The following is a 23,628-nucleotide window of genomic DNA, read 5'->3' as shown; positions in this document are numbered from 1 at the left end:
GTGCCATTTCCTGAGTTTCCAGCAGGAGGGGGCTGGTGGGAGCAGAAAGTTCCTCCTCTCTCCTGCTCTTTCTCTGCTTTGCTCTCTGGAAACACAAGAGGAAATGTTGGATGATCATTCTCCAAATATTTCTGGATTGCAGATGCTTCTGTGGTGCACGTTTCCTTGCAAATCACAAACCTTAGGTTCAGTAAGGTGGGACTTGCAGGTGGTGCTTCGAAACCACTGGTGGATTTGCTTTACTGATTCAGATTTGATGTTACCAGCTGTTGGTCTCACCATAAACCTGAAAATGTGGAGATATTTCTTACGTCTCTGCATATGCATGTATTTATTCCACAAGTTGATGTAATTCTCCTGATGTCTGAACAAACTCGTGTTAGAAGTCACAGATCCCAGCTGCTGCAAAGACAGCGTTATGTTGAAGACACCTGTGCTCATTGGGTCATGAATCACAGCACCTGTCAATAGAAAGGCTTTAGGAACAGGGGGGCCTCCCATGGTATGGCAGTGCTGTGCTCCAGCTGGCCTTTGCCACTGCACCAGGATGGCAGATTGGTTTGAAGGGGTTTTATTATTGCGTGTGCCTTTCTCCAGTAAAAAGAGAAGGTGCTGAGGTTCCTTCCATCCAGTGAAATGGGGCACGCTGTTTCTGACGGCTCGTTTTCCGTTTCTTTGCAGTTCCTACTTCACCTCCCAAGGATGTGACTGTGGTGAGCAAAGAGGGAAAGCCTCGGACCATCATAGTGAACTGGCAGCCTCCGTCCGAAGCCAACGGCAAAATTACAGGTGCAGTTTGCGTGAGCTCTAAAGGCAGATAGAGGATAGCTTGTTAAGAGCAGAATGTAATCTGCATAACTATGTGAACATGTTCCATTCTTCATTTAGCCCGGAGCTATCCAAGGGTTCAATATCATCTTTGCCGATCTCTTTAGTGGCTCAGATTAATTATTTACTTTTGTACCTAGTAAAAATATAATAAGATATAAACTGTAACTGCAGTGTACAATGGGAGTTGAACCAGAAATATAATTGAAGGTTTAAATGTCTCAATAACCTTTGCCTTCATCGGCCTGCGCTGTTCTAACCATGCGCCTCCAGAAATTTGTCTGTAATGCACCCGGCCTGTCAGGATCTTATTTGGAAGACTCTGTCCCAGAGCACTTTGTCATCTTTCTGCCTTAGCTGTGGTGCAGAACAGACTTGGAGCCTGCTTATTACTCCCCTGACATAATCATTAGGAGTAAACTGTTATTTGACTTGGTAACTGCATCGCTTTCGTGTCGGATAAATCATTTATGGAGAACACTAATTACTGTTACCTTTCAGGAAGCGTTCTGTTTGGATTCAGTTTCTGAAGGCTTTCTGAAATAATTCACTTCGAATTTCCTTTTTTTCCCCCCACTGCTTAAAGCAGATTTTATTGGCATATAGTTTGCAGTGTGTGATTTTGCTTTTGTTGTCAGAATTCAATGCAGAACCAAACCCTTGAAACCTGTCAGCAAGGGGAGAGTCTGATCACACGGTGCTGTAGCCCACGTTCTAGACAGGAGACACAATGAATCTGAGTCCTCTGAAAGGCAGGATGGTGGAGATGCTGCACTCAGTACGAACAGTAAAATCATGAGCTTTGTTGTAAGACAGCATCATCAAGTATTTAATTACAATAATTTAAGTATTATGTAAAGAAAAGACCCCAGGAGAGCAAAGTGGCACTGAGCTCGTAACACAGAGGCTGCAGGTAAGAGCTGTAACACGAATACAACTCGAGCAGAGCAGCCCTTGCTCTGTGTGCCATGCCTGAGCCATTGCTGTCTGTGTGCACTGGCAGCTGTTCAGATTTTCTCTCTTTTCTGTATGAAGCCGATTCTGGGTTCCTTTATTATCAGCAAGGTGTTTCCTCTGTATGGGAAAGAGGATTTGAGCGGAGCAACAAGGGCCTTAATCTTAACTGCAGGTTAAAGGACATGCTCACTAGCAACCAGTGAGGTCATTGAGGCAGGTGTGAAACATAAGGCTCAAAGAACCCTTGGTTATATCTGTATGCTCTTAAAAAGATAAGTCTGTCACCTTACATCCTGTGTGTACGTGGAGAAGGGAAGGCAGCGTACAAAGAGATCAGCATTTCCTTACACAGTGTGATTAGTGAGATGATCTCACACGTCTTCCTTCCCAGTAAGAAAATGTCTGTACTGTGAAGCAGAACCTTGCAGTTATTCCTACGTGTTTCCATTCAATATGTAGCATGTATTAGAGCTCTGTTTTCTAAAACATGCACGTCCATAGGTAAGTGGTGAGCCCAAGGATAAGATTCAGATTGCCAAGGGTGGGATTTTGGGGACGTGGGAGCTGAGTGCCCTCTGCTGGAGAAAGCCACTGCCAGTGAGAGAAACAGGGTCTTGAGTAATTAATTACTGATTAACCCAACTCAGTTGGTTCTGAGCACTGATACCAGAAGTGCTGTGCAATGATGGAATTCCATGCACTCCATAGCACGTCTGTGGGTACTTGTCTTTTCAACGCTTGTTTTTTTGTTTGATGAGGATGGGATGGATGGAAAATACTGAAATGTGCTAGTCTGGATTCCAGATGCTCTTACATCATTATAATTGCTGACTAATTAGTACAGTCATGAGTAAACTCAGTAGTCTTGTGCCACTATGCTATAAATAATGCTTTCAGCTGTCACCGTGTGTGTGTGTTGTCCCTTTGGAGACAAGTTGCAGATTTGTTCCTTTGTGTCCACTACATGTAGCAAGTTATTAAATCTACCCCCAGTGGTTGACTGTGCTGCCAAGGGAAGAAATTAAGCATGCCAGACCTACAGCTGGTGTTTCACGTGTCACCCATGCCATAGTGATTGCTGGGACGTACGTGAATTTAGGCTATCATCAAGGCTTCCCATTGCTTCTGTGAACTGGAGGGTGCTACACAGAGCCTGACTTCCCTTTCCTTCTGTAACCCCCATGGACAGAAGGCCTGTGGCACAGGGGAAGCAGCAATTTATCATAGAATTGTATAGAATGGCCTGGGTTGAAAGGAGCACAATGTTCATCTGGTTCCAACCCCCTGCTGTGTGCAGGTCGCCACCCATCAGACCAGACTGCCCAGAGCCACATCCAGCGTGGCCATGAATGCCTCCAGGGATGGGGCATCCACAGCCTCCGTGGGCAATTTGTGCATGAGGCTTCTGAGCTAGCCCTGTATTTTTGCAAATCAACGCCAAGGGCTTCGTGCTCTGTGTGGCAGAACTTGCCAAGCTTTTACTTCGCAGTGGTTTGTATTTGCAGTATAATAGCACATCACTCACTCTTCCCATACTTTTTTTTCGAGGACCTGCAAGATAGCTTCAGTTCTCTTCAGATTGTTTTCTTTGTTAAGAAACTGAAAAGTAGTGCTAATTGCATTAGTTGTGTCTAATACCAACTCATAAACACACTTTCTTGAGCTGTGCATGGGAATGTTCTGATGTTTCAAGGTTAGCGATTTTCTCTAAGTATTAATACTTGGAGGATGTATTGAGAAGAGTAGGTTTATGTTATTTTACATTATTTAGTCCAGGAACAGATAGAGATGGAAATGAGGAATTCATCCATACTTTATGAGCAGTGGTCAAAAATAATACTGATATTCTAAGTGGATTTTTTCCTCTCAACGTACTTCTGAACAGCTTAACATTTAAGAGGGAAGGCTGTCTGATACATGAATGCATCCCTAGTCTTTGAAAATGTAAGAACACACTTTCAAAAACCCATAATCATTTGGTTGTGCAAATATCATTAATAGTCAATAGAACTCTTGCTGTTAGATCTTACGACTGTCGCGTTCTTTTTTGTGTAAAATCCTTTTGTTTCCTTCTTTTGAATAGGGTACATCATTTACTACAGTACGGACGTGAATGCTGAGATACATGACTGGGTGATTGAGCCCGTTGTGGGGAACAGGCTGACCCACCAGATACAGGAGCTGACCCTCGACACGCCGTATTACTTCAAAATTCAGGCCCGCAACTCGAAGGGCATGGGGCCCATGTCTGAGGCCGTCCAGTTCAGGACCCCTAAAGGTAAGTATCACCTGCATCCAAATAGCTTCACATGGTCTGAATGCCACATCTCAGAGGGTAGGACACCAAGCAGCACAAATTTTATACTTCAGCTGAAAAGAAGATGATGAAGTTTGATTAGAATAGAATTTTCTCTCTGATTACTCTTGCATGTAGTTAATACATATGCAAATTTTGCTCAACTATTTGCTTATTTGTGTTATTCCCAGTGAGAAGCTGGCCCTTAGGGCATCTAATTATTAGAGGGTCCAAGTCCCACATGTGCATTTTAAAAAACAAGTTTCTAGTTGCTTTTAGGCTTGAGGTCCTGCGTGTCACATGCTTGTGATGCAGCAGTCCAAAGCAGCCCGAGCTGGGGAGCACCAACCAGCTCATGGGGATGTGGTGGAGCTGCAGTGACACAGCAGGCTTTCTAATGGAGGAGTGCTTGCTAACTGGTGAGCTGGCATAAGCATCTCACATCCCTGGGGGAAAAAAAAAAGCAAGAAGAGGTAAAAGATAGAAATGGTAACAGCGCTTTCTCTGTGTAACTTGGTTAAAAATTTAGAGCTTAATGCCAACAAGTCCATTTATGCTGTGTGAAAGTTGAAATTCCATCTCTCGCTGCTTCAAGCCTTGTGATGTTTCTCTTGTTTTTTCCTTCCCTGTGCTTTTCCCACTAGCTGAATCCTCAGATAAAATGCCTAATGATCAAGGTAAATGAACAGCCGTGCTTTCTCTCTTACTCCATCCTTTCCACGTGTTGTTTTCCTTTCCATGTGCTGTTGCATCCCCTAAATGAAACAAGAATCTGCTGCTCTAAATATAAATATAATTCAAGTTCCTGTTGTGCTTTTAATAGTGGAATAACTGGAAACTCTATTTGTAGTTCGAGTGTTGGGAATGTAAAGTGGCCTCTGTAGTCAGATGTCACATGAATGGACAAGTGGGCAATGCCAGAGGTGAATCATTCTGTCAAAATGAATTTGGATGAAGTGATGTTCCAACTAGCTTCTGCCCGTGGATGCGAGATCTCAGTGTATAGAGGAGGAAGATCAGACAGCTATCTAATTAGCACAAGTGCTGTTTTGTGAGCTCTGCATCTATAATTATTTTTGTAATAAAGGAAAGTGTGTCTGCTCTAGAAACCCGTTTTTTCTGTGAGATTCTGCTTGGCAGCTCATTTAGACTCCAGTCTCCTGAAGAGCACAGCATTAGCTACTAACAGCCTTAGTGCTCCCTTGAAAAAATGGTAGCTTTGAGTTTCCTGCCTTGCATTATACAGCAAATGTCCCAGGGCTATTTTTGCTTTCTTCCAAAAAAGCTGCAAGCCTAATGAAAAGGGGAAGAATTAGTCTAAAGGGATGAGGCTAAAAGGACTTTGGCAAGCAGCTTAGACATACAATTAAACAGATCCTGACAGGGTTTGAGAATGAGCTTTTCTTAACTCGCTTTCAATCTGTTTAGAAGTAATTTCTTAAATATGCTTTTACCTTCTCTGTACTAACTGATATTGATAGTAGGCAGTTATGGAGCAATTTCTTACCCAGATTCATAACGTAGATGCTGGCTGAGGTGCAGGGTTGTCTGGGGGAAGCAAATGCTCCCTGTTCTCCACTGCAACAGGAATGGAACAGGGAAAGAGTAAGAGGGTTTACTGAAAAGTTGCCGTTTCCTCTTCTGCAATCATCTTCTAACTTCATTTCAGCAGACAACTGAGTTCTCACCAACGTTATCATCCTGAAGTGACATTTTCTTCTACTAACAATTGGATGAATGTTTATAAACGTATATGATTTATACATCATGAATGCCAAGGGAGTTTTGTTTCAGGATTCCTGTAAGAGGGGGTGGAGATGGTAAATCATGGCAATAGGTTAAATGTAGAAAAGAAGAACATAAGCAGAACACATGCTTGGTGACAAGATCTGTACCTACAGAGCTGTGTCCTTCAGGAAATATCAGACAGGTTGCTCAAGACTGGGAGGAACAAGCTGCAGTGGGACTGAGGCTCTGAGCTCGATGGTTCTGTCTTGCTTCTCCCCTCTTTCAGGGTTGTTCTTTTGCACTAAGCACCCTGAATTGTTCTTCCACACACTCAAGTAACACAGAGCTTATATTAGGAGGAGTTGCTGGCTGTTGCTGTCGGGCTGCAGGGCCTTTGTCTAGTAGAAGAGCAACAGTTTAGGCATCTTGTCCTAGTAAGACTATCCTAAAGTAGCACAAAATGAAAGCAAGTTTGCCTGGGTGCAGACAACTGTATCAAGTTCAGGTGAGCTTGAACTTGATATGGAAGGGAATGGAGAACCTCAGCAGCAAAGTGAGCTGCTGAGTAAAGGCTGATTGGTGGCCATAGAGACAGTGCAGTGTGCGTGAGCTTGGCTTGGGCATATCCCAACATTTTCAGCACCTAACTAGGATTTGCATCCTTTGTCACTGATGCACCCATGTGGGGGTGGCGTGGCAGTGAGCACAGAGCCCTGATGAGCTGAACTGACTGCAGCTGCCACGTGGTCCCTGCTGGTCTGGGCAGGTGACTGTGCATATCTCATTATCTACTCCATCATCCTGTGTCATCTGTTAACTTGAGTAGCAATTATTTTAATTTTCCTTCCCAGTGTTATTAAGGATATTGAATTATACTTGGTGAGCTCAGGTCTTTACAGAACCTCATTAGAAATATCCCTCGTGAACAATGATTCTGCAATTATAATTCTTATTCTTATCAGCTAATTAGTTGTTAATCTTGTTAATAGGTGCCACATTGCTTTTTTATTAGGCTATTTTTAACAAAGCATTGCACAGTGCTTGGCAAAATGTTTTATAGAAGTCTAAAGATAGCCTGTCTGCATAGTTACTAATGATGTTTACAGTCAGATGTTCGTTGGAAATACCTGCTTCCATGCAACAGAAAGATGGACATGAAGCATGCCACCATCTCTGGCTGTCGGCTGCTCCGTGACCTTGCCCACACCAAGGCCCCACCTGCTGCATTACAACTGCACAGGGCTGTCTATTAGTCTTTTTCAAACCTAACCAAGTTAGCTGTATTGCCTCTGAGCTCCTCTGGAGTTCTGCATGTCTTCAGAGCTGGGCTGGGACAGAGAAATCACCTCACTGTTTTTTCCACATCCTTTCAGTGTAAGTGACCTGGCCTTATAGATCTAAATACATTAAATACAAACTGCTTACAGTTCTGTTTAATTCATTTCATCTGTCCAGTGCTTCAAAGTGAGAATGTGCTTCAGCTACTCAGTGCTGTGTCCTTGCTGGACTGACAGCTCCTAATGGGCATTGCCATTACACAGTTGTCCTGCAATACATCTTTTCCATTATTTGAGACAGCACCTAACTTCTCACTGTAAACACGTATCATTTCTTCTTAGTGGCCTCATTGGGGTTCATCTAGTTTTCCTGCTGGTACCTTCTGCTGTTCTCACCATATTCTTATCAGTTGTCTAAGTTACAGACTTTGACACGAGGCTCATAATTTCCATTTCACGTACATCCTTTTACATTTAGTATTTGTTGTTTAGAGTGGATTTTTTACCTGGGAAAACCCTTCTTCCAGTTATGAAAGTGCTGCATTTGAGGACTTTTGTTTTATGTGGTTTGGGACTTTTGTGCTTATTGCTGTGTATCCTGAATTGCTGTAAGGGGAAGGTTGTTCCTGGCACGGTGTGGTTATCCTATATGTGTGGGAATTTTGCATTAGTGCATTCTACTGGAAACACAAAACAACAAAAGAAGCCGGATTTTTTTTTCTCCAGAAGCGTTTTAGTGATACTTCATTGTCAGTTGTGGAAATGTGGAACAAGGGGAAGAGAATGGGGAGAGGTTCAAAGCAGGCCTGAGTGCTTAGGCAGGGACTTAATATTTACAGCACTTTGCTTCCTGCTTAATGTAATTAGGGATTAGGAAGAGAAACCTGTATAATTACCGCTTCAATATGATTAACTGTACGAGTGTGGTAAAGCCATTTGTCTCAATATATACCTGTGTATTACTGCAAATAATTGTTATTATATTTTTTAAGATGGAACAACGGGCTGCGCAGGAAACCAATTATTAAACAGCTCTTCTGAAGTGGTTCCCTCCTTGGAGGAACACCTTTTGTGCAGGGGGGGAAAGCGCTCACAGCAGTTGGGAAAGAAGTTCTGAAAGAGCTGCCTTAGAGCGCTGCAGCTTGTGGGAGGTGTGGGTGTGCGTGGATGTGGAGGTGAGGATGGAATTACCACCTGTGTGACTTTTCCAGCTTCGGGATCTGCAGGGAAAGGAAGCCGCCCGGTGGACGTGGGGCCGGACTACAAACCCCCGCTCAGCGGTAGGTGTGCCGTGCTGTGCTGTTCCGGAGTGACTGCACACTGCTCCCAGCCCTCTGCAGATCTCTTCCCGTCACTTTTTGCTCTTTATGACATGAGCTGTTCCCACTCAAGAAATCGTATCACGCTTCTTTCAAAGCACTCCTGCCTACTGCATGTGGTATTTGGAAGAAATACCTTCACGGGCATTTGCGTTTCAGTCTGACAGCGGATCTTGTTCTCTGCTTAGTTTTAAATGGCTGCTGTAGAGCACGAGTGTAAAATTAATTCAGTAAGAACATATCAGGAAGGAGAAAAACCATCTTAACCCCTTCTCCTTATTAGCGCTGAGCATTGTGGCAGCCCTGCCCTGCGGTAGCACTCATTAGCATTACATAAAATGTGTTTTCCTTTGGAGGAGAGTGCCTGCAGTTGAATACTGATAGGATTTGTGTGATTACTGGGTCCCAAGGAATGCCCGCATTGTTTTGGTTCTAGCAAGGTCCCGTGTTAACTCCTCAGACTCTAAACTATTGGATTTCCTTATGGCAGCTGTTTGAGTAGGGTGAACTTGAAATTTTATAGACTGTTAGTTGGAGGTGAATCAATTAAGTGCCTTATGCATGTAACAGTAGTACAGAAACACAGTTTGTGAATAACGAAAGAATTAGCAAGCATTTCAAGAGAATTCCATCTGGCTCACTCCACTCATCTTTTTTTCCCAGCCCGGATCAGTGCCCCTTGCTTCTGATGGGGATCTTCTCCAAGCCTTTAAGATAAATAACCCCTCTCTCCCTGCTCCACAGGCAGTAACAGTCCCCATGGAAGTCCGACCTCTCCCTTGGATAGCAACATGCTTCTTGTCATCATAGTGTCTGTTGGGGTCATCACCATTGTGATAGTGGTCATCGTCGCCGTTTTCTGCACTCGTCGTACCACTTCTCACCAAAAAAAGTAAGCTGTCTGGGTGGCACTCGGCCCCCTCCTATCTTTCTCCTTTAATTCCAGGCAATCCGTCCGTTATGATGGTTCAGAATTTTTTACTTTGAAGTCTAGTGGGCTGTAGAAACCATGTGCTGAGATCCAAATAATAATGCAGTGCTGGAACGTGAGTTTGAGTTCTGGTGTTCAGAAGATAACCTAGCTGTACTGGTGGATGTTATGGTGGAGATGATGATGATGTTCTTCTGCTTTTCCTAATCAGCATTTCAGAATTTGCAGCCATCAGTGGTTTACAGAATTGAACAATGCTTTCATATAGACCTGCACCTCTTCCTTTCTGAAGATAAATTATTGTTTAAAATACTGTACTGGGATTATCTTGCATTCCTTTTTGAAAAACAGCTCTATATGTTTGTGAGAAATGACACCAACCTTTGATGGGTGTCCTGCTGCTAGCTCAGATGGTCATTTGAGAGCTGGCATCTCTTGTTGCACAGCTTCCATTGCTGCTTGCACCAGGATCAGAGGCAGAACCAATTTAGACAGGGCAGCATGCTGGCCTAGCTCCTGTGTTTCTAGTCCTGAGCATCTGTGTGATCAGCAGCTCAGGCACATTCTCACTTCTGTTCGTAGCACGTATTTCACTGTGTGGAGCAGGTTTCCAAGCTCTGTGAATGATAATATCTATTTTTTAGATAGATGACTGGAGTAGAATCTGCTGTGGGATTCTGTAGAGCAGTGCTGCAGAATCCTTAATATAGGTGTGTATCTGACTTCTGCCCTCGTTTTGGTGACAGAAATGATGCTTCCATTCACGGGCTCCTGAATGTTGTTTCTGCACGTTCTTTCAAAGAACTGAAGAGAACTGAATTGTTTTAGAATATGGAGAGGTTCTTTTATGCAAAACAAAGTTTTAAGAAAGCGATGAAAGTCAAACTTCTCAGATAATCTCCACTTGTTTTGCTCAATCTGAACCATTCTGCAAAAATGCAAATCCTTTCAGAATGGAATGTGGTCAGGTATCTGAGCCACATATCCCAGCCATGTCTGGCAACTGCCCTTCCTGGAAGGGACACCTTTCTCTGTCATTGCCAAGGTCTGAAGTGAGTATGTGGGCAGTACAGTGCAAGAGCTCTAAATTTCAATTTCCCAAAAACCCTTCTTGTCAAATGTGGAACAAGGAGCCTCACACGTGCTGTGGTTAGTTGTGTCTAGTCTGAACAGCAGTAAAATGAATGTTCTTGTCATTAGTCTTCAGGTTAACCATGCTTTTGGGGCAATGGGCTATTTCCACGCTCTTGTAGCTATTGTTTGAGGTTGTTTATAAGCCCTGGAGTACAGCACAGCATGGTGTATATGCACTTCATGCTTAGAATATTCCCTCAATAGCTATAAGCACTGGAAACTTAATTATTGTTAATGGAAGCTTAGACTTCCATTGTGTGTATGGCACAGTTCTGCAGTATGTGTACCATTTGAGAGAGAATTCTGCATCAGAGTATGCGGAATATGCAGGGCTATGCTCTGAGATGCCAGATGTGCTTATATGTAAAATTCAAAGCTTCCTGCCCAGTGGGTGGCTTTCGCTCAGCTGGATGCAAGATCAGAAAGAAATCTCAATGAAAATTTGCCTTTTTCCACCAAGTGAAGGGAAGCATACATCTAAGAACATGGTATTTGTTTTCCCTCCCAAGGAAACGAGCTGCCTGCAAATCAGTGAACGGGTCCCACAAGTACAAAGGGAATTCCAAAGATGTCAAGCCTCCTGACCTTTGGATCCATCATGAAAGACTGGAGCTAAAACCCATTGATAAATCTCCAGATCCCAATCCGATCATGACAGACACCCCAATCCCTCGCAACTCCCAGGACATCACCCCAGTTGATAATTCCATGGACAGCAATATTCACCAAAGGCGGAACTCCTACAGAGGTGAGCCGTCAGCAAGTACTTTGATCCTGAGTGTTAAAACATATTTTACTATATCTGGCAAAATCTCTTTATTCAAGTTTTCTAGGCCATCGTTATTTCTTTGTTCTTAATTTCCAAGTAGTTAATTTGCCTCATGCTTAGTTTATAAAGCTCTGTGCAAGGAAGAATCGCATGTTTTAGTGAGAAAACGGAAGCACGAGTGTTGGATGATTTTTCCTTCCGTAAAAACGGATCAGTTTTCAGTAGTTTGTGCAACAAGTGCATGCAGTCAAGCATGCAGTCTGTCTGTGCTAGCCTGATGGCCTGTAGAGCCCTTCCAGTGCCCAGTAAGCTTTACATTAACTGTCCTCCTCCTGGTGAAGGATAGAAAAGCTGGTTTTGTCCATTGCGAGTCACAAAAATGCTTCCCAACAGGAGAGCCCTCCTACACACCCAGAAATAATGAGAGGAGGATTGGAATCATTTTGGTATGGTATCACAGAAGTCTTGCTGCCGTGCAAAATAACCTTCATTATTCTTCCTCCAGGGCATGAGTCGGAGGACAGCATGTCCACGCTGGCAGGAAGAAGGGGGATGAGGCCCAAGATGATGATGCCTTTTGATTCTCAGCCGCCTCAGCGTAAGTCTACAGCCCACCTCGCTGCCTTGGAACCGGGAGCACTCAAACAAGCCGTGTTGATATGTATGCACACACACCCACACTGACCTCATCTCTGACTTAGAATCTCCTAAGTAATTCTCCCATATCTGCAATGGAAACGGTTCAAAGAAAGCATCCCAAATCCCCTGTTGAGAAGGCAGTGTTTGAGTGAGCAGGTGGTGTACTGCAAAAGGGGGGTGAATTGGGAACGTGTCCAGCAGTTTGTCTCAGACTTCAGCAGTGGCAATTGCAGGTGCTTTTTAGGGAGATGTGAGCCTGGCTGCTTTTTGTGGTCCATCCTCTTTGTGTTCTGCCAGCTGCAACACGGGAGCTGTAGAGGATACGTTGCCACCAAGAGTTCTGTGGTCTAGTTACTGACCTGCTGAACAGGTCTAACCCTTTTCTGAATTTGCTGTCTGCTTCTAGTCTCCCATGGTAGCAAGTTCCAGACATTCAGAACGTGATGTCTCATATAGTTATTCGTACTGTATTTTTTTTAACCAATCTCTTGCTGGCTTCAACAAGTGATCTGTCGTTCTAGTATCAGGGTTGGTCAGTCTCCACTGGATTCATCTCCACCATTAGTCATCTTCTTCCCAGCCATGTAGTACAGCCTTTTGAGCCTCTCTTCATGAGGCAGCTACTCCATCCCCTTGATCCTAATCTTAAATACTTCTCTGATTGCTTCTGGGCCTGAGTCAGCAACACAGATTACTGATTAAAGCTAGTCCCACCAGCACCGGTACGTGGGGAATCTCTGCTGACTCTTCTCCAGCTTGAAAATGTATGGAGTTACTGGCACCATCTTGAAACTTTCAAAGGAATCACGTTCACTTTTTCCTCGATGGCCGTGTTTTCCTGTACCTGCATTGACCGAAACATCAAACAGAACTTTTCTCCCCAGTGCTCAGTTCCTTGTGAAGTCTTGACTAGTCTATAATTTAGAGCCCACCCTCAAGAGGCAAACAGACATCAGTATGAATGTACAGCAGAGCACAGCAGTGGCTCAGGAGCAGCTTCAGACACAACTCAGTCACCCGGTGAGGGAAGATGAGAACTCAGCAGTGTGTCACCATGGCTGGCTCGATGCAAGGCATCCCTGTTGGTGAGATAGTTCCGTAATATACTGAGCAGAAGAAACAGCTTTGAGTTGTAATGCTGTTCTTTTTTTCCTTTTTAAAGGATACCAGGAGCCTCTGCAGTAGGTACAGCAGTACTGTTCCACAGCATGTCTGTTACACTAATGTAGTAGAACGTGTTTCTATCACTGATAGGGGCTGAGGCTTTTGGTCTGGCAGAGCAGACTTCTAAATGAGGAGGCTGTCTGGTGTTACTTCTTATTTATGTGCTTCCCTATCAGTTAATGATCTGTTGAGCAGAAGTGCTAACTTGTGTTTCTATTGCTTCAACAAAAATTCTTATTCTTACTATGAAATATTTTAAGCATTAGAGCATACCTCTGTTCTACAAATAATAAAACTCTGAGATGAAAAGGGTCTTTGCTAAATCTCCCAACAGCTAGACTGGAACTCAGGAGCTGAACTGTATTTCAGGAGTAATATGTACTTTTCTTGCTTTAAAGTAAATAGTCTGTTGCTTCCTGTTTTCTCCAAGTTTTACATGTATCGAGGAAGAGCAGAGGATAGATTGATGCTAATCACCTTTATTCTGGTTTGTTTCTTCAAAGTTTTTCTGCTGTCAAAGCTGGGTGTCCAACAAGGTGCCTGCAGCTGATGATTTCCACAATGCATTCAGACCCCATAGAAATGCAGACTGCACGGAGTCTTCCTTTGCACTCTGATACTGACGAGTGTGTTTTTCTCCAGATGAGATACAGCATTGGACAAACACATCAGAGTACACGCAGCAGCCAGTGCTGAAGCATGCTGCACAGAAGTAGCATAGCAGTGTTGTGCCTCACGCTATGTTAATTCTGTGAGAAAGGCACTCAGCAGCTTACCTGATCAGCCCCACATAGGATGGAAGATGTGCAGCTGACAGGCTTGATAGGTGCAGTGGTGGCACACATCTTATGAAGGCAACATATTCCAAGTGCACTGCTTGCTGGCATTCAAGCTGATCTGATGAAGCTGACAGATACGGTTGTGGATATGGTTTTTCCTTGCAGCAACAAACCTAGTTTTGACATCTTATTTTGATACCAGCTCTGCTGTGTTTGTTTGAAAAGCGTACCTGCTATTCCCTGTCTTATAGAGTGCTGCTTTCACAGAGAGGAGGGGTGATGCACAGACACAGCTGGCTCAGTGCAGCAGGTCAGCACGAGGGAGAAGTAAGGCCTTCTGGTGCTCAAGGCTTGAAGTTGTTCTTGTGACTTCAACATTGTCTCCTGTTTGCAAAAGCTCCAAAGGCTTGCAGTAGGTTTCTGGTCAGTGAAAGCATTAAGGAATTGAGTGTCTTTTAGATACTTGTGGCAGAAGCTGTGCAGAAAACTGACATTCTGGTACATGAGGCCGTTCTCAGCAAGCAGCATAGCAGGACCATTCCCTGTGCTTAAATCTGTGGCTGCAGATAACTTCCCACTGCTTTTTCTTCTCTCCCACTACTGTGTTCAAATTTACCTCTTATGCTAAATTAGGATAATTTAATGTTCAGTTATATTTTCACGTACAATTGTGCAACAGGAATGGCGTGTGACAAAACTTCTGGCAGGATGTTAGGAAGCAGAGGCCTATTCATTTCTTAACTCGCCACATTTCTTTGTTTTTGGATAGGAATTTTTTACTTCTTTGAAATTAAATGGCACGTCATAGTCCTCGTGAAGGCCTGGTGGCACAATGCACTGATTTTTGAGCTGGATGGCTACGTGATTCAGATCTGATAACCCGTAATATTCATTCCAAAGTTGCCCTCAGCTTAAGCTGGATGGCAAAGTGGGATGGTGCATTTACCTTCCTGTGGGTCATTCTTCTCCCCCTTGCTCACTGGATAGTGCTGTGGATAGTGTTTCAGAGCTATTACAATCTTGTTTACACTTAATTGTATGCCTTACAACGGACGTGCCTCCTGCCTCACCAACACACAGGAGGACTGCTGGTGTCTCTGATGGCTGTCATCTCTGCCTTGGCTTCTGACTACACAGCTCTCACATAGTGTTCCTCCATTTGCCAGCTCCCTTTGAGACGACGCAGCATTTCTGTCTTCCTTGAAGCTGTTGGTGACAGCACCTCATATTTTACTGTGGCCGTATCCCCTTGCAGCTCTTTCACCAGGATTTAAATCTGGCACCGGGCGCTCAGTATTCTTGTAGTCACCTGCAATTACAGGAGGCTGATAATAGAGATGGCTTTCTGTTGGGCTGACATAATGGGAGAGGGGAATCTGTTGTTACCGATAGGTGAACTCTGTGCACATTGCCTCCTCTGATCCAGTCACACATTGTGACAGGCTGGTTTCTAGGAAATGAAGGAGCCAGAGAGTTCAGGTTTGTTTAGTTGGTCTTTGAGTTCAAACTGTATTCATCAGTGCAAGGAGTCTTAACCAGGCTCACCGTCACAATGACAGAACTGTTTGTGTCTGTTCTAGAAAGTGCTTTTCAAAACCAGCATGTGTGGGGAATTTCCAGGAAAAGTTCAGAACGAATGACCCAGCACAGCTGTTTCTCTATGGTGTTGGTGGTAGCGCTGAAGTTCAGCCCTTCCCTTCTGTTTTCTGTGCTGAGACTCTTTCCTTTCAATGATTTGAAGCAATTTAGTGTTTTATGAATCATAAGAATTAAACTGTATGCATGCTTTTCTCCCATGTGGGGAGTGGTGGGACTTTGCTGTTACAGCAGGAGGGTGAGGGCAAAGGATGACTTACAGTAAGTATAAAATTCGTCTGACTCAAACAGAAACAATAAAACAGGAAGATGGCAGAGGGGAAAAAAAAAAAAAAGAAGAGGTTTTTGTTTAAGTACATTGGAACAGAGTTTTACTAATTCTGTACAGAGGGAATGAATAGAGCCTTGGGTGTCTTCTCCTACGCTTATTTGTCTTACATTAATTAATTAACCAAAGATGCCGCATTTAGCTGAGCAATTCAATGACAGCCAAAAATGATTTTGGAATTTGAGCTTGTGTGTCTCTTCTACTAAATCTAACATTTATAGCATCATGTGAAATATGTGGAAGTTCTAAAGGGAGCTGAACTTTGTTCTTCTCAAGTGCAACAGAAAGCTCTTGGAAGATGCAGCCAAGAGAGATTTTGCTGTGCAACAAAATGGAGGTGCTGCCTCTGGGGGGTTGTTCTTGTCCTGGTGGGAGCTGAACTGGAAAATTGGCACTGAAATGTTGTCTTGGTATCACGAATCTGCTGAGCAGTTGGCTCTGTTGTTCAGCAGTGCTGTGGGAGAAGGGAGGGATGTGGTGCATTTCAGTACACGCGCACGTCTGTCCGTATGTTAAGCATTTTTCTGTCTTGTGTTCATTCACAGCTGTGATTAGTGCCCATCCCATCCATTCACTCGATAACCCTCACCATCATTTCCACTCCGGCAGCCTCGCTTCTCCAACTCGCAGCTATCTCCATCACCAGGTCAGCCCGTGGCCGATGGGCACATCCATGTCCCATTCAGACAGGGCCAATTCCACAGGTGAGATACAAACGTCCAGGCAGATTTTGATTGTTATGGAACAATGAGTGAAATGTGGAAATCGAGAGCTGGAATGGAGTTTGGTCAGCCTCTGCTGGGGCCTTGTAGCAGGACCGACCCAGCTGGTACATTTCTTTCTTTTGCTGTATCTCTTTGTGCTGAATGAAAATACAGTTGTGAGGTTTTTAGATGGCAGCTGCAGTTTCACCTAGCACTGTGTTTGCTTCAGTAGGTGACCCACAGCACGTTTTCTGCTTCATTGCCAAAAAAAGACAGGGAGAAGGAATGGAGGAGAAGTTATTTCCTGTAGAGGCAGAGGGATGGGTTTAAGCACAGAGGATATCCTTGTGTTAGATTGAGCTTTCTGTAACCAGCTTCTTGTGTAGGTCAGGTATCGATCATTTCGATAGGAGATAATGCCCTTTGGAAAGGAAGTTTTAATGTTTTGTACACACTTCAAACAGGAGGACTCCTTATTCTAAAACCTTCAGCCCTGGAGTCTGAAACATCCATTTACATCCAGTTTGAGCAAGTTAATTTGATAATAACTTTCCTAATTGGTTGTGTTTAAACGCAAGAGAGGAGTAAGGTCCAGACTTTGTTCCTGGGGCTCTCTGGTTAATCTCCCTGAAGCACAATGAAAATTGTGCTGTTTCCTGTGCAGTGCTTTTCAGGCTTGAAGTGCCGCCCATCACTGTGGTTTTTGTAACACCTCCAGTGCTGTGAAAAATTCTGAAGCAACAGCATCGATAGAAAACAAGTAGGTAACATCTGCAGTTGAAGTGAATTAGGAGCTTCTCTAGTTCAAGGTCTAAATTTTAATTAAGATGCCAGAGCCAAGAGAGTTGTTTCCTGTTTCCTTATGAAGGCATGCTATAAGGCTGCAGTATGCCAGCAGACAGTGTCTTAGAGGCAGAGGTCTCTTGCTCTGTTTGTACCTCTGAAGTGGCAGCTCTTGCTGTCCAGTTCTTGTCCTGCATGTGCTCTGAGTGGGCTCACAGTGTCCTGAATTCATGATGCCATCCCATTTGTCCTTTCAGCTCAGGGTGGAGCCTGCTGCCTGGCATTTCATTTTAGCTTTCAGCAAGTAAAGGGATTTGGAGTCTGTCAATCATCTTGGAAAGAGAACTGGCTCTTTTGTACGTGCTGCAGTGATATATGCATACTTGTACCTATGTAACAATTCCTGTACTGTGAAATACTGAAGTGTAAAATGAGAGGGAAGATTTGAGTCCCACACTGTGGTCCAAAGTGCCAACTGTGTCTTGTGGCACACAGCTGTTCCAGTGCAAAACTGCTGGTTCGTGTTGTACCTGTGGCCTCCTTCTGTTCTCAAGCTTTTGTTGGTGGGCAGCTGTTGCAGTTCACCTTCAAACAGGAGAGTTGCACAGAGCCGGTGATATTTGGTCAACTTGTGAATCCACTTCTTAGCTTAACACAGCAATCTTGGAAAAAGCGCTTGTCAACACTGCTGCTTTGTTTCCATTTGACCACAGAGACCGTTTGTGTTCCAGAAAACAAACCACATGTTTTGGTCTGTTGTAGAATCCGTTCGGAACACACCGAGCTCTGACACCATGCCGGCCTCCTCGTCCCAGCCTTGTGCAGACCACCAGGACCCCGACAGCAGCTCGGGTGCTTACCTGGGCAGTGCACAGGAGGAGGATGCGGCCCAGAGCCTGCCCACAGCTCACGTCCGTCCATCCCACCCGCTGAAGAGCTTTGCAGTGCCAGCAGTGCCAGCAGCCGGCTCTGCCTACGACCCTGCGCTGCCCAGCACCCCGCTGCTGACCCAGCAAGGTGAGTGAGGATGGGCAGGGATGTGCGCAGCTGGGAGGGGATTGGAAGGAGAAAAGGGTGTGGGGTGGGGGGTGTGAGGTAAGGTAGAGTTGGGCAATGAAGTAAATCCTTTTTGTTCTCCTAACTGCTTTCTGAATGGGCAGAGAACTGGGGCCTAATTGTGTCACGATTTCTTTTAAGCTCCCTCCCATCCAGTTCACTCGGTGAAGACTGCATCGATTGGGACTTTAGGAAGAACACGGCCTCCCATGCCTGTGGTGGTTCCCAGTGCCCCTGACGTGCAGGAGACCACCAGGATGCTCGAGGACTCGGAAAGCGTAAGTACCCTGACACTGCCAGCAGCTTCCTGGGGCAACCTTTGTCTGTGTGATAGCTGTGAACTTCAGTAGTGACTGCATTGAGACTTCCAAAGGCAGAGGACAGTGAGACTTCTGGCTTGCACTGACTGCTGTTTGTACGTAAACCCACATAAAAACATCATAGTGCAAAAACCTTCTATGCAAGGCTGTAAATTCAGAGAATAAGCACCTAAATGTAAGCACGAGTAGTACTTTTCAAATCAGAAGATTACCTGTGAGCATACCTCTATTCCTGTTTGCACAAAGCAGATGCTGTGCTTCCATCTATTCTGGTCCACAGAGCCCACCAAGTCAAAACTGATAAATCTTCAGCAATATTTTGGTTGTCCCGAGGCTATTAGCTGAAAATAGAGTAATGTTCTCTAACATTTCTTTTCTAATTTCTCTTCTTGTGCTCAGTGCTGCAGGTTTCTTGCTAGCCTATTGCAATTACAAGAAGAGAAGAGTGAAGCCTAGATCTGTCTGTAGCAGTACTCTTGATTCTTTTCAGCACCTAATGGAGTTGCAGCCTATGCCTTTGGCTTCTATTTGCAGGAGCTATAGAAGTTCCTTGCACGTCTGATTTTTGCCTGCTTTCATTTTGCAAGCATGCTGTGCGTGGATTCTCTTAAAGCCATGCAGCTGCTGCTTATGCTGCTGCGTCGCTGCCAAGCATAGGAGTGTCACTGCAGATGAAGAACTAAGTATTGATGCCAAAATGCTTCAACATCACAGATATGTTTTTATGAGAGGAATCTGGGAAAAATGCAACAGTTGAGCTTCATTAAAAATAGGCTGCTTTTAAGAAGGATGTTTGATGCATCAGGCAAGAGCTATTTTCTTTTGAACGTGCAAGCCAAGAAGTTCTTGTATTAGCTGTTGTGTAACTGTTTGAATGATTTTCTTATTTCCTTTTTCTCCTCTCCTTTTATCATTCTGGTGTCTTTAATTCACCCTCTTGATTGTATTCTGTAAGTGCTGGGCTAGAGATTGTATACGTGCTTGATTTGGTGCATTTTGCCCTTCTGTTGTCACTCCTTGCTGATTTATTTAGGATTGATACCAAAATACTTATAATTCATAAATAAGATTTATATTTTAAATATACTCATGCATAAATATAGCCACTGATAAATTTGTACAATATAAAGTCATTGTGCATATTTTATGCCCACTAAAATAGGAATTATAGAAGGTAGTTAGGATTAGAAAGTGATCCAAAAGGATTGAGCTCTTAGAATCACAGAATGGCTGGGTTGAAAAGGACCCCAATGACCATCCAGTTCCAACCCCCTGCTGTGTGCAGGTCACCAACCAGCAGCTCAGGCTGCCCAGAGCCACATCCAGCCTGGCCTTGAATGCCTGCAGGGATGGGGCATCCACAGCCTCCTTGGGCAACCTGTTCCAGTGCCTCACCACCCCCTGGGAGGAAAACTTCCTCCTGAGGATCTTTTATGAGATCCTGAAGGAATGAGTCCAATTCCATATTTATTATTTCCAGCTTACTGATATTTATTGTTGGCCAGCAGTTGGCAGATAACAGTTTTGATATAGGGCAGAACAGACTTCTGTGGTACGAAGGAATCGGGATTGCTTGGGAAACTGAACATGCCTGCAGTGTTTATCTGTGTCAGTGAAAGAAAAGGTTTGCAGCTGGAAGCAAAGGAAGGGGTGTCAGATGTCCCTGTAAGGACTCAGCATTGTAGTGTGCAGGTGGCTGAGCAGTAGCTTTCATATTAGACTCCATCCAGAGGGTCTCATAATGTGCCTCCAATGTACCAGAGTAGAAATGGTACATATGAGATGTGCTGCTCTGGGTTTGGCAAAAGCACAGCTGGTATTGGAACACCACAGCTTATCTTTCTACTCTGAAAATAGTAGTGAGAGAAGGAGGAGGATTTAGAGAAATGCTCCAAAAGCAAAAAATAAAAAAATAAAAGGAGTTGAAAGCTACACCATACTGGGAAAGACTTGCTATGAAAAGGCTTTGGGGTGCACTTGGTGAGAGTGTCCTTAATAATAAAATTAGGAGAGCTGCTCAGTATAGCTGAAGCTAAACAGTTGAGGCTCGTCATGGAACCATCTGTTAACAATCACAAGTGATCTTTAAAAAAATTCTACAGCTGTGGTGATGTTTTCAAATGACCTGCTTGGGTACACATGCAGCCGTTGCCTTGAAGGAGGAATTGATACCTGGAAAACAGACAAGATGATCACAGTCTCAAAATCAGTGAAACTATGAATCACTACTGCAGAAAGCTGTGTTTAATATTTGAGTGTTGTTCCAAGGTATTAATTTCTGTAATGCAATAAATCTGCTTAGCCGTGAGTCAGAGCCACAGTCTCCACCAGCATCACTGAGCACTTCTTTCTGTTCCTTATGCCAAAGGAAGCAAAGCCCTGGCAGTAACCCTTTCCCTCTCTCACAGAGCTACGAACCAGATGAGCTGACCAAAGAGATGGCCCACCTGGAAGGACTCATGAAGGACCTTAATGCCATCACTACAGCATGACCACCTTCACCAGGACATGACTCCAGATTGTTTCACACGTCTTGGGACTCAGCCTTGGAACACAAGGAATTGTACAGTAAAAAAAAAAATAAATACAGAAGAGGGACAGCACATCGAGAGCATCCCCAGGAGGCAGAGGAACCAATTGGTGCATCTGTGCTACAGCTGGTCACAGAGGAACGACCTTCCCAGCCATCATCCTGTAACAAAGTCACACCAAGCTGAGTTCCATTTACCTGCTGAGTCCATGCAGGATGGGACTGAAATCTAGCATCCAGACAAAAGGAAAGAGAGTGGACTTCATAGGTTTTATTTTTTCCTGGTCAGGTTTTGTCTCAGTGGTGTGATTGCCCTGCCTTTTCAGTGTTGGACATTCGCATTTATGTACAATTTTGTGTTTTTATTTTATCTTTTTTTTTTATATATATAAAAAGGAAAAAAATAATGTAATCAAGGAAAAAGAAAAAAAAAAAAAGGAGAAACTATTGTTTTTCACAGCCTAGACTGACATTTGACTGCTTGTTCTATTGTGTATGAAAATTCATTGCCAGTGTGGGTTGTTCTATTTTGTTTTTTTATTCTGCATATAATTACGTCCCCTTCTGGCAGTTAATCCATGGCCTTTTGGGATGCTGCACTGTTATTTGTAAGCTTTTTTTTTTATTATTATTTTTATATTATAATTATTAAAAGCCTGACTTTCTCCTCTCATCACTGTGAGATTACCAGTCTGTTTGAATTGAAATGTAATTTGAAAGGCTTGTTTGTTGCTTTTTTGTGCAGTTTCAATATTTTGAGTGGGGAAAAGTAGATGGGGAGGGAATCCAGGGGGAGGTTTCATTATTGTTGTTTTGCTGTCTTTCTACATTGACTTGAAAGACTGAAGAAAATGAAAGCATCTTCTGTACCGTCCTTCCTTGTAACTCCAGCATACTGTGTCTCTGGTTACTGAATTGCAGTGAGTCTCATTTAGAAACATTAAAAAAATTTCCTCCTGTGAAGTAGGTTACCTTACATTTAGATGCCACTACTGCTTGTTTTGGCAACAGTGCTGTTTTGGTGTTGTTAGGTTGAAGGCAGCTCTGTGGGTGCTAGGAGCTGCCTGGGCCTCTCCTAAATCAAAGGGTATTTTCCCATCTTACCTTACACTGTGTCCACAGGACCCTTCAGCAGCAAGTCCAACCCCAGTGCAGTTTCTCCAACCCAGGCCCTTTAAACAAGAAGCCTTCTCTTAAGGATTCTTGAGTGATGTAAGCAAGGAAAATTGTTTTTTTTTCCTATTCTTTTTGAACCAAGTGAAAAGGAAAACAGTATTAGTGACTCAGGTGCTGTTCATGTATCTGTCGAGAAAGGAAGGAAAATCAAAAGGGAAATCCATTGTGAGGGGAAGCAAAATCTTCATCTATCTGTTTTCTCCTTATGCAGATGATTGCTTGGCTCTGCCACAGTCTAAGGAAGAATGGCATAAAAGGAGGGACTGTATCTTACTAAGAAAAAAAACAAGAAAAGAAACAAAACTCATCTGCCCAGGAGATTCCTCTGCATTTTCCCTGTTAAGATGAAAGGAAACCCAAAACTTACTGACAGGGAGAAGCCATTTGATTTCTCCTGGAAGCTCAGCATCACCAATAGAGGGAGTGCAGGTACCAGAGGCACTTGTAGAGCCCACTGCTGCCCTGCTGCAGCAGAACGAGCTGTTTGAGATTTAACAGGACAAACAAAACCTCCATTGCTTCCCATCCCTTGTATGCTTCTAACTAAAGCTCTGGGCCTGCATTCTTGGTGCCCACTGCTGGGGAGAGGAGAGCCATCGAATGGTCCCAAGTGCAGCAGGCCTTGGGCTGTGGTTTTACTTCCTTTCTTTGCCTGAACTCTTTGTATTGTCATTTTTAGCACAGTTGCTGGGTTTATTTATTATTTGAGGGGAGGGAGGAAATCAATGAATTGGAGCACTGTGGGCCACCTGGAAAACTGATGTTTGGACTTTTAATCAAAACAATTCAGGGCAAAATAAGCTACAGAATATGTATTTCAATCCTACAACAGCATACTTTGTCCTGAACGTTTTCCTGGATGGATGTTTTCCTTTGCCTATTTTTTACCTATACCCAAAGAAATACCATCTTACACATACAGTATTCTTAGCTGGTGGGTCTTTGTGAATATTACTTATGTATAACACCATGAATGTTAATATTGTCATTGAATTCGGGGAGGGGGAATATTTTTAATGATAAAACAACTGTTCAAAGTTGGTTTTTTAAGGTTAAACTAAAAGAAAACATTTATTCAATTCAGTGTACAATCTGTATTGCACTTTTTCACATTTTAATGCTACGTTTTCTTACATATCCTGTGATTTTAAATTTGGACATTGTGTATCCTTGTAGTGTCATAGTCAAGCTGTTGAGTGGCAGCTTCCCTCAGAGAGATTTGGGGAAAAAGCAAACCTGTATATTGTTTTATGATTCTCATGTAGAATAATTTTAAGGACTGCTGTAGACATTTACCTTCCTGTACAATTTTTT

General features: G+C 43.6%; 1 protein-coding gene across 7 annotated transcripts in view; it reads left to right on the top strand.

Moving 5' to 3' along the window:
* NEO1 (neogenin 1) overlaps nt 1-23,405 on the top strand; it is a 177,251-nt gene extending 153,846 nt beyond the window's left edge. For 3 of the 7 annotated variants that reach the window (XM_052672230.1, XM_052672227.1, XM_052672229.1), the window contains exons 19-29: nt 682-789; nt 3,869-4,063; nt 4,726-4,758; nt 8,298-8,366; nt 9,150-9,297; nt 10,980-11,218; nt 11,745-11,837; nt 16,291-16,449; nt 17,995-18,249; nt 18,430-18,566; nt 21,017-23,405. In XM_052672230.1, coding sequence (XP_052528190.1) covers nt 682-789; nt 3,869-4,063; nt 4,726-4,758; nt 8,298-8,366; nt 9,150-9,297; nt 10,980-11,218; nt 11,745-11,837; nt 16,291-16,449; nt 17,995-18,249; nt 18,430-18,566; nt 21,017-21,100 — 1,520 coding nt within the window. In that variant the 3' untranslated portion in view covers nt 21,101-23,405. The remainder of the gene's footprint in view (nt 1-681; nt 790-3,868; nt 4,064-4,725; nt 4,759-8,297; nt 8,367-9,149; nt 9,298-10,979; nt 11,219-11,744; nt 11,838-16,290; nt 16,450-17,994; nt 18,250-18,429; nt 18,567-21,016) is intronic. The other 4 variants (XM_052672234.1, XM_052672232.1, XM_052672231.1 and 1 more) reach the window with 2 other exon arrangements.
* Nucleotides 23,406-23,628: the final 223 nt, after the last annotated feature.

This window comes from Tympanuchus pallidicinctus, unplaced genomic scaffold (assembly GCF_026119805.1).
Source record: "Tympanuchus pallidicinctus isolate F22 unplaced genomic scaffold, pur_lepc_1.0 scaffold12, whole genome shotgun sequence".
Lineage (NCBI taxonomy): Eukaryota > Metazoa > Chordata > Aves > Galliformes > Phasianidae > Tympanuchus > Tympanuchus pallidicinctus.
The sequence above is the reverse complement of the archived record's forward strand: the minus strand, read 5'-3'. Positions and strand labels throughout refer to the sequence as shown.